The following is an 11,608-nucleotide window of genomic DNA, read 5'->3' as shown; positions in this document are numbered from 1 at the left end:
CAATGCAGGAAACGGATTAAGCAAATACACAAATGTAAACCCTATTCTAAACAAATTGCATTTATTTTCCTTTCCACAAATTTCCCTTTTCCTTTTGATCCAAGTAGGCATCTTGCTGTAAGTCATTGGACGACTCGATATGTTTGTTTGCATTTCATGCTGTTGGTTTGGCATTCGGTGCGCCAACATTTACGTGTGTGGCGCTTTGAAGTCAACAAACAATAGGGCCTCGAGGTGGCGCCAGCACTGGCAGCGTCTTCTTCCTAATGAGAATTTTGACAAGCCAATGTCATTCTGACAATTGATCCGCGTAAATCGCAATTTGCATTGGTAATAAATTGAACGAACTGCGAATACATTAAGCTCGTCATCGTCACACTCCATTCGCACCTTTGCAAGGCGATGCGATTATTAAGCTTACATGATGCAATGCGAGTCAATAATTGCTCAGCCCTTTCATACGTGACCTGTCACGTAACCACCATGGACCGGTGTCACCGTTCCATCGCCGTATTCGTCGTTATCGTATGCGTTATCGATCAGGAAGCGTGATTCCCACACCTGCCTGCGTTCGTTCCTGGGTTTGCTTGGCTGTTCGCTAGGTACAATATCGAACTTGACATCTGATTTATGCTAATTGTATTCATATTCTACCGAGTGCAGTACAGTAATCGTCGCACATGGTCCGAGTGGACTTTTGAGGTTCTCCCGTCCGTACCGTGTAGTGAAAACAATTGAATAATTAATGATGCCCAGTAAGTCCCACCTTTAACCGGTTTAGCTGGGATTTTCAGACTTACCTTTATTGGGTTTCTTCTAATCTTCATGAATTTGCTACATTAGCAAAATCGAAGATTTCATCACAGCTACAGCTACTGTTTATCAACTCATCCATGTCGTCACATTCCTGGCTAGCAATCAGCCGTTAACGGCATCACATGCCGTCAATCATCCACCCACTCCGGCTTCTTCCGAGAATGACGATGTGAAAACCATCTGGCAAATGCTAATAAAAAGCCACTACTAATGAGTAACGAAAGTCGCACAGCAGTGGCGGCAAGCGGATCGGTTTTCACTCTCTGAAAGTTGCAAGTAGCAGGCGGTGAGAAGGCAGCTGGTTTTGATAGCGAAAAGAAATCCCAGCGATGGCGAACCCCAGCCAGCCAAACCAGCGCTTGCTAATCTCCGACAACTGGCACCGATGTAAACAATCAACCGAGGGGTGATTAACTAGCACTTGTCAGCGTGTAGGGCGTGGGTAGCCCCCGATCACACCACAACGAAACTCAGACGGTGTCGTTTAATTACGCCCTCTTTAGTCACGGTCATGACTAGGCTCAATCGTCCTGTTCGGTATTTCTTTTTCTCTTGAAAACAAATGCAAAAAAGCAAAACAATACAACACTGTGAGTGGAAGAACTTCCATTCCCGATGAAGAAGGTGGTGGAAACATGTGCGCAAAATTGTGATTATTATCTTAAATAAATGCATGCAAAAATGTGTATTCCCTTGCATACGATACGGGGAGGTGCAGGAATATGAGTCGCGTGAAACACGATGCAACCAGACGGTGCTGCTACTCTCGCGCTGGGTTGCCGGATTATTTATGCCTTTTTAAACTTCAAATGTAGGGCCGAAATACGAGACTGAAACTTCGTGCAAATAATAACAATAAAAAGGTTCTTACGGTTGTGCAGGAGAGTCGGCGTTTGACAATTTGAAACAGAACGAAGACCGATGGGTTGGTAGGGGGTAGGACACTGACTGTCGCTCGCTTTTCGTTCTTGCTGTACTTTACGCTCCAAATGTGTTGGAATCGTTTGCATGTATCGGTGTGGGTATGCGAGAATCCGGCGAGACAGTTTTAGCACAATCTGGCGCCGTCATTTAGCGCAAAATAAAACAATAACACACGGAAAGCGAAACATGCATAGAGGAGAGAAGAAAGATGCCGTACCGCAATAAAGCAGAAGCTGTGAACCCTCTTGGAATTGCCAGGGTCCATGCTCACAGTGCACAGACGGCGCAGTAATTTAAATAATATTCCGATCTTTATGAGCCGCACCAAATTTCCTCCATCCAGTCAGTCGCTTGCTTGCGTGCCTTCGAAGTCTGTTCACGATCGAGCTAATTGAATATGAAAGGTTAACGACGTTGCAAGAAGTTTTCGCGACACTGCGACCGTTGTGACACTTTAACTCTATCGTAATGCGCACTGTCAATTGATGCGCCGTCCCATCGGCTCACAGAGCGGAAGGTGCAAAAAGAAGCTCAGCATTGGTTCTAGGGAATTTATGTAACAATTAACATTTACAAGTTAATTTATTGCACGAACGTGTTAAAACAAACTGCACTTGCACCCTCAGCTCTAGTTTATATACGCAGTGTCGCATGTAAACACGAGTGTAAGGAAACATGGAAAACGTGTCACTTTCTGATCGCTTTTTTAAAACGGCTGCTGAATCATGGCCGATACAGTACCAAATCCCAAAAAAAATATCCACATGAGTTCATCTACACCGGCTGTGATGAGTAGGTGGCGCTCCAGTCATCAAATTTCATCCGGCTGCATTCCACAGACGTAAAACCCCAGACGCCATAGAATGGAAGAAAAACAACGCGGCAAAACAACCCGCCACCATAACAGGCTTCAATTTGCATGAATTAACTTTCACACTGTTGCGATCAACAAGCAAAGCAACTTCCAAAAATTTGAGCAGACGCGTTTGCTTCACACCACGCACGGCATGCTTGGATTCTCCGTTGCCAAGATAAACAAATACAAAATTAACTTATGACAATCACGCATTCCAGGTCTAAAGGTGCGAAGATGAAAGGAAGCCAAATCTAGGCACCACTAATTACTGGGAAATTCCTATACAGATAGTTTTCCTGCCACCTTACCGTCTCCCTAAAATTCTATCCGGGAAGCAAGTGTGATGGCGTAAATATGTAAATAATATTAAATCGTAATATCCGGCTTGCCGATCGGGCAGAAGCGCTCTTCCATAAAAATATCCATACGGACACTCGTTAAACTCGTAAATTATTCCCTCTCGCCTTCATACCCCTGGCTTGCCATTCGAATCAAACACGAGCAGTTACACACAGCTACTAAACTGAACCAGGGGTTCGCTCCGCTCCTCCTGATCCCTAGCGCTCGGAGCACGATACGCAATTACGACTTTTCTTCTCCCCCTTGCTTTTGGCTGCTCTTTTACGAGGGAAATATTCACATCTGGCAACACCTGTCAGCCGGTTTTTCTCTCTTTTCAACTTTGTTGCTTATTTTTTTATGGGGCACCTTCTTAAAGTGGCCGACTTTTTGTACGACCTTGTGAAAAAAAATCATCTAACGTATATTTTTTGTATTCTCTTTCTACCTTCCAGGTGCTGCAATGTCCGCTGCCTCAATGGAACGTGATTCCGGTTTTAATTCCGGCAGTTCTGAGCATGAGGATGATCTTAAAAGCTTGGATCAGAGCTCCAGAGATGGACTTCTCACTCCAGAGAACAGTTCTGAGGATTCGGTTGAAGTCAAGCTTCCTCAGGCGGTCACCAAGAACAAACGTAAGAGTACCGAGCCGTTGCGAGTGATTTCCGATTCGGAACTACTCGGACCGATAAAAAAACGTATCCGGTATGAGGAACATGTCAAGGAGGAAAAGGAACCACACCTGGATCATCACGTCAACGGAAATCCTTTCCGACCATGGGCTCCCAGTGAAGAACTACCGACTACCCATCCCCTACCTGCACATTTCCCCTATCCGGCAGATCTGCAGGTCAGACATCCCGGAGTCACCACCTTACATCGTGCCATCAGCCTGAAACCTTTGGAGCACCTCCAGCAGCAATCATCTGCCATCTATCCATCATCCTCTGCTTCCTCTTCTTCGTCCTCTTCCTGCCAACAACAACCTCTAGCATTGATCTCCAAAAAATCTCAATCGTTCGAAACTCCGTCCCATACGATCCAAGATAACATCCGCCACCAATCGGATGGATCTGTCTTCGTACCACCCCATCCTGTTGAGCCTCCTAGGTCCACATCGACAAAGCTAATGCAACCTCGCAACTACAAGAACATGACCCGCGAGCGACGAATCGAAGCGAACGCTCGTGAGCGAACTCGGGTGCACACGATCTCAGCAGCCTATGAAAAACTTCGTCAGGCAGTACCCGCCTACTCCGATGCCCAGAAGCTTTCGAAACTGTCCATCTTGCGGATTGCGTGTTCCTATATTCTAACCCTCAGCCGGATGGCTGGTGACGATTACAGTGCTGATGGTTCGGAACCCTCTATCGATGAATGCGTCGAAATGGTGACGAAAACCATTCAAACCGAGGGTAAGATTAAGAAGAAGAAAGACGAGTAAACGGGGGTTGTGTAGATGAGTCAATCAAATGAGTGGTGCTGTGCACGCACGTTAATTCAAACGCTTAGAAATCGGGGGGATAGAACTGTCAAATGGAATTTGAGTAACATCCGGCCAAATGGTATTTTGCTTCAACGACTAGAAACAGAAATTCTTTTTACTTGGTTGTGGTGAATCAACGACGGATCTGGTTACGTATAAGCGGAATAAGGTTAACTATTTATTTTGCAAACTTCGGACTTCTTGTCGAAGATCTGGATAACAAATTTTAAGTGTTTTTAGATTTTAAGGGAATCGATGCAAACAGTACAAATAGAGTGGAGCAGAAGGAAACTTGCAGGTCTGATCCGTTGCCATAAGATTACTCGAGAGAATCCATTAACCTGAACCTTGAGACAATAAAATCGCCAAATATAAAGGAAAATAATAATGATTAATTGTTGTGATCAGCACAGACGGAGAGAAAAATAGCCGGTGCCATACGCAGAGCCAAGATAGAAACACAAATATGAAACAGCATTTTTTTTTTGTTTTTCGCCATAGCAGATCAGCATATAGTGTAGGCTAGGATGAATCATTAGCACTGATTATGAGTCAATCGATTTACATGTTTTTCTGAGCCACTAAGTCACGTGAGTGGATGTAGTTAAGCTGCTCTTCACTAAAGTTAGTATCTCAATTATGCGTCTTGTAAGTTTTAGTCAACTGTAAGGTATATTTATAAGCAAATCAAATTTGTGATTGTTTTGTAAACAATTTTTAATGTCTTACAATATTCAAAGCAGAAAAAAAACCTACAAATAAAAACGAAAATATTTTCGAGTCAATTTTGAACAAATGGTGTATATTAGCAAAACTATATCACAATTCCCTGAAGATCAGTTTTACAGGTATTTCTATTGGATTTTGTCTAGTGTCATTCTTCGTAACCCGTAATGTAATTTGAAACACTTTGAATCTCAAATTAAATTTAATCAGATGTAGGAACATTCAGGATATGGCATGGTTGTACTTTGTTCTACACAGAAATCGTCTTCACTCCACTCGATACATGGCTGCATGTCGATCCGCCTTGTCCGTTATGCGCTTCTTCGTCTTGTTCCAGATGGGTCGTTTTCAAGAACCATTTCCACCGGGTTGTTATCCGACATTCTTGCGACATGCTCAGCCCAACGAAGTCTTCAGATTTTGGAGGTGTGGGCAATCGGACTACACCGTTATAGATGATACATAGCTCTCGCCGTTCAAAAAACCAAGGTCCTTCACGAGCATATTTTATTTAATCAGCAATACTTTTTGAGAAAATGGTATTTGTAATATTAACTCTGACTCTGACTCCGATTCCGATTCCGACTCCGACTCTGACTCCGACTCTGACTCCGACTCTGACTCCGACTCTGACTCTGACTCTGACTCCGACTCTGACTCCAACTCCGACTCCGACTCCGACTCCGACTCCGATAGTTTTAGTAAATATAACCAAACATATTCCATGAGAAATGGTTAGGACATGTCAGATATATTCAAAGAGATCCTTGTTCCCAGATCCAAATATTTTCTGTGGAGGGGCACATATTTTTTTCACAGCTTCGATCACATCGTAAGGTGGAAATCTTGAAGGTGATTCTTTATGCAATCTACTTAATACAACATCGATAAGTACACTAAATCATCTTTCGCTGACATCATTCCCCGTTGATCAGTTAATTGAGCCAGCATTATTTTAGGTCTTCCCAACTAACATTTCCAGCTTTATAAGCCACCTTTTCCAGCATTGTGCTGTAAAGAAGCTGAAAAAAGCTGCAGATACAGCTACTGTCAATGCAAATATTAATCAACTTTCAACTTGTAGCTGCAAAACAAAGCTAATACAGTGAATATATTACTCATTTGATGGCTTCTACACAACCAACCACTCTTGCTGAATAACATAAACATCAGAAGTGCATTTCCAATAACTAAACAATCTGTACTCAGCTAATAAACTGTGTTAGTGCTACATTGGAAGTATTTTTACAGTCATCTAGGTTTATTTTTAGACTGTTGCAGTTTAACAGCGTTTACTCTGTTCCTTTACAAAGCTTTAGAAGCTACCGTCCCAACAGCCATAAGTAGCTGACTAAGTTCGCTAGATTTGCTTGTATAGATGAGGAAAAAAGGTTACCTCTATCATATAGCATTTGAATACAGTTGGGACTACCCAACTAACAATTTTCACAACGTAAAAACGCTTTGCTGCATTTATACAGCCTCAAGATGTACTCAAATGCTATACGATATGAGGTAACCTTTACTCATCCTCTAAACAAGCAAATCTGGCGAACTTAGTCAGCTACTTATTGCTGTTTATTTATTTATTTATTTATTTGTCGTCAATCAGTGTAGACCGTTTTACAATTGTTGTCTTAAGTGCTATTTTTACAATTTTGTCTTTGTTTATATTTTTATAATATGCCTTAAGAAAAAGTTAAAACATTACTTCTAGTTGACGTTATGCGACGAATTAAAATATTGCTTTAATTTAGTTTTTGTCATTGTAAAGTCAATGTTATCGCAGTGCTTGTTATATGTATCCATCATTTGGTTCAAGGGTCCAAATTTGGCATAATTCGTACGATGACGATTTGTAGCAAATATATTTCTGTTTCGTAAATGCCTAGATGGTGTATATAAATTTAAGGATGACAATAGTTCTATTGAATCAATTCGATGTGATACGATATCGTTTACGAAAGAAATCATAGCAAATTCACGACGTTCTTTTAATGTTTGGATATTTATGAGCATACACCGAGCAGTGTAAGATGGCAGAGGAAATACAGTCCAACCTAACTTGCGGAGTGCATACAATAGAAACTGCTTTTGAACGGACTCTATTCTTTCTTCGTGTGTGATTGAAAAAGGTGACCAAACTATGCTGCAATATTCTAATATCGACCTTACATAAGCAATGTACAATGTTTTTATCGTATACGGATCGTGAAAGTTATAGCAGAAACGTTTTATGAAACCAAGCATGTTGTTAGCTCTGTTAATAATTGTGTTATAATGATCGGTGAAAATAAGTTTTGAGTCTAAAATAACACCTAGATCCCTGACTCTATCATACTTTTCTACGATCTGGTTTCCTAAAGTGACTGTTATATCGGGTAGCTTTTGTTTTCTACTAATGGTAATGGAGTTACATTTTTTTTATATTTAATTGTAGCAGGCTTTTTTGACACCAAGTATGGAATATTTGAATTTCTTCTTTGAATGTGATGATGTCTTTGGCATCTTTTATTTCTAAAAAAAAGTTTGATGTCGTCAGCATATATTAAAACTTTCAATTTCTTAATAATGAAAGATATGTCATTGACGAAGAGAATAAATAAAAGTGGTCCTAAATGGGAGCCTTGAGGAACTCCTGAAGTGACATCAACGGGATTTGATATCTTTCCTTTGTATTTTACTATTTGATGACGGTCAGTTAAATATGATTCAAGCCACTTGAGGAGTGCGTAATGAATTCCCATTTTTTGAAGTTTAAAAAGAAGCATGGGTATGTCAATTCGATCAAACGCTTTGCTGAAATCTGTATACAACACTTCTACATGGTTTCCGTTATCCATTGCATTCAAGGAATAGTTAATTAATTCGAGCAAATTCGTAGTTGTTGAACGGCCTTTAAAGAAGCCATGTTGCATAGTAGTTATTCTGTTTTTAATTTGAAGAAAGAGTTTTTCATTTACAATCGCCTCGAAAAGTTTCGGAATGCAAGAGATAATAGCTATACCACGATAATTACGTATGTCGGATTTTTTACCCGATTTAAAGATAGGCACTAAAAACGAGTTTTTCCATATTTTAGGGAAGTTTCCGGATTCCAGTGACATATTGAAAATCCAAAATAATGGAGCAGTAAGTTCAATTGCTAAAGTTTTCATAAAAACTGGCGGAACACCGTCAGGGCCAGGACCTTTAGATGCATCTAAATTGTTTAAACCCTTTAAGATATCATGAACCTTGATTTGACTTACGCTGATGTCACTTGAAAATTCTGGATATGATTCAAAATATTCACGGTCACGGTCCTCTTCTGAAAACGTAGTATATATTTCTTGGAAGAAATTTGCAAACAAATTGCATATATCATCCGAGTTCTCACCTATCCTATCGTCCAAATGCATCTTTGAGGGAAAATTATCAGATTTTAATTTGGTTTTCACATAATTGAAGAAGTTTCTAGGACAAGATTTTATTTCAAGTTCAGTTTTTAAATTATACTCCTCAAATGCCATATTCACGGCCAAATTTAACTGATCGCAAATGTCTAAATAGTATGCCAAAGTTTCTTCACTATTATATTTTTTATAAAATTTGTGCGCTTTTGCTTTCGATTTTTTAAATTTTTCAGTTCCCTGTTGTACCAAACTGGATGTTTTGCATGACTCTGACGTCTTCTTCTTTTAGTTGGCACTTCTTCAAGAATTATTTCAAGCAACACATTGTAGAATACGTCAACTGCACATTCAACATTTCCTGCAGTTCTTAATATTGCTTGCCAATCGACAATGTTCAATCTATTTCTAATGTTATCATAATTTGCTGAATTGTAATCAAAGATTTCATCAAATTCGCAGTCGTTGGTTCTTTCATTTATGTGAACGAATAGAGAATACTCTATTGCTGTGTGAAACATTTCATTTCTCCATATGGGACTTAACGATTCAGTCACACAGAAATCTTCATAAGTATTTGTTAATAAAAGGTCTAAATAACAATTTTGTTGATTTTTCACATGGTTAATTTGATAGAGTCCTAAATTTGCAATTTTGTCAAAAATGAAATGGAGTGTTTCATTTTCCCCAACGACTGGAAGTAAGATGCTTTCATTGTCCATATCAGAAATAAAGTCAACATTGCGTTGGTTAAAGTCCCCATATATATGAACTTTTACTTCAGGGGGTAAACTAGACAAAATTTCTTCCGCTTTTCCAAAAAACTTATCATACGTGTCCTTATGAGCATTGTTTGGAGGAAAGTATACCGAAGCAAAGACATGTGTTTCGTCTGCTACCTGCGCTTTTACCCATACATGTTCGAATTCTTTAAATTTAGTAGCCATAATAATTTCTGAATTCAATTGGGTCGAAATCGCTATTAATACTCCACCTCCCGATTTTTTTTCCAGACCATTGAAAATTGCGGTCGTCTCTATAAACGTTATAATTGTTACCAAAAACTTCTTCACTTCTCACACTATCATCCCAACTTGTTTCATTAGCCATTATGACAGAGTAAGTAGAACTACCTCTTGGGATGGTTGTTGAAAGCTCTTATTGCATATCTTCTAACGCTTCTATACAGCAGTTCTTCTGCTATTTAGTTGTGTGTAAACTTGAAAGGCGCTTATTTAACCTTTTCTCGTTAATCCAAATAATCACTACACAGCTTGATCCTGAAACCGGGTTAAATATAGTTTACTTTTTTTTAATGGGGGCATTTATTGATTTTATTTAGCTGCTAATCAAATTACTCGAAATTAGTTATAAGCACACCACCAAATAATTACCCTGCCCCGGAACCTGGACTCGAACTCAAAACGTCCGCATTTGCAAACATTGACACTACCAACTTCGCTACGCCGACACTTTGAACTGACCTAAACAAATCTACATGACCTTCTACAACAAGATCGCTGAGTAGTGGCTCTATAATAATTCACATTAATCACTTTTCTCGACTTTTCAGCTTTGTAAAGGAGCGTAGTAAGAGCTGTAAAACTGTAAAAAGTCTAAAAATAAACCTAGATGAGTGTAAAAATGCTTCCAAAGTAGCGCAAACACAATTTATTAGCTGTGTACAGGTTGTTTAGGTGTTGAAAAAGCACTTCTTCACTTTGTTAGCATTGCTGTGCAGCTACAAGTTGAAAGTTAATAAATATTTGCATAGAAGAGACATAAGCGTTTATTGGCTGCTGTTATTCAGTGCGACTGACAAATTGTGTAATGGTTCAGCTTCTTTACAGCACAATGCTGGAAAAGGTGGCTTATAAGGCTGAAAATGTTAGTTGGGTACTGACATCCAACACGGCTTCTTTAATAGTCGTTCGACCTCGACAAATTAACTTGAATTTAAAGACTATTCATTGAATACAATGGTCAATGAAAACCACGTAGTAGCCTTTAGCATGGAATTTGGCTGCATTGACATACCAATGCTTCTTTTTAAATTGCAAAAATTTTAATTGAGCCAGGACTCCTGAAATGGCTTGAATCATATTTAACTAACCGACAACAAATAATGTTGATGAAATCGAGCTCACTTCAGGCGTCCCCGAAGGCTCTCATTCGTGACATCTTATCTTTATTCTATACGTAAATGACATTTCTTTCAATCTCAAAAAACTAAAATTGCTAATCTATGCCGAAGACATGAAGCTCTTTTTGGGAATAAGACATAAAGAGAACATCAATATATTCCAGAATGAAATAAACCTATTCTATGTACAGATGGTGTAAAAACAGTCTACTAGAACTGCATGTAAAAAAATGCAACTTAATATCATTTAGCAGGAAAAGAACCACATCAAACATTTCAATTGAAAATCAAAGTGTAGAAAAATGTGAAAGAGTTATGGTTTCAGGAATTTTCTTAGACTTCAAACTAACTTTCATAGACCAGTACAGCACAATTATCCACAGGCTAGGATTTATCAAGCGCTTTTGCTATAACTTTCAGGACCCTAACACAACTAAAACACTATACATATATGGCCTATGATACACCAATTCTGAAATATTGTACTTTTTACTTTTTACAAGTTTACGTTGGTTGAAGAAATAAATAAATAAATAAAAATCAAATATATGCGCTGATAGAAACTACTGTCATCAAGCAGCGATCTTCATATTATTGATGCTAGCTGTAACATAGTTTAATAATATTTTGACTTCTTTTGTGCAAAAATTCAAGCCATTTTCTAAAATTGGTCCTGAAATATTGAAAAAATGTCTTTCAACAACATATTTTGATAGTACATACCTACCAGCCAAATAAAATTCTAAAATTCACTATCGATGGAAATTGTTGTCCGCCTGAGTCTGCTTTGTTCGTTTTTTTCTTGATTTGTTTTTGTCCTTGATTCGAACTTGATTTCCGTGCAACCAATGCTACCGACGCCAGGGAGGCAGCTCCCACACCTGAACCCATCAACTCATGAACCGGAGACCAACGGCTTTACTTCG

The 11,608-nt window shown here is 39.1% G+C and overlaps 1 protein-coding gene across 1 annotated transcript in view; it reads left to right on the top strand.

Moving 5' to 3' along the window:
- net overlaps positions 1–4,835 on the top strand; it is a 12,824-nt gene extending 7,989 nt beyond the window's left edge. Inside the window, exon 2 of the mRNA XM_065237588.1 lies at positions 3,391–4,835. Within this exon, the coding sequence (XP_065093660.1) occupies positions 3,391–4,379 (989 nt within the window). The 3' untranslated portion in view covers positions 4,380–4,835. The remainder of the gene's footprint in view (positions 1–3,390) is intronic.
- Positions 4,836–11,608: the final 6,773 nt, after the last annotated feature.

Source organism: Ochlerotatus camptorhynchus, unplaced genomic scaffold, assembly GCF_037179485.1.
Source record: "Ochlerotatus camptorhynchus isolate MF236.1 unplaced genomic scaffold, CSIRO-AGI_Acam_v1.1 ptg000043l, whole genome shotgun sequence".
Lineage (NCBI taxonomy): Eukaryota > Metazoa > Arthropoda > Insecta > Diptera > Culicidae > Ochlerotatus > Ochlerotatus camptorhynchus.
Note: the sequence above shows the minus strand (reverse complement) of the source record. Positions and strands in the feature narration are given on the sequence as shown.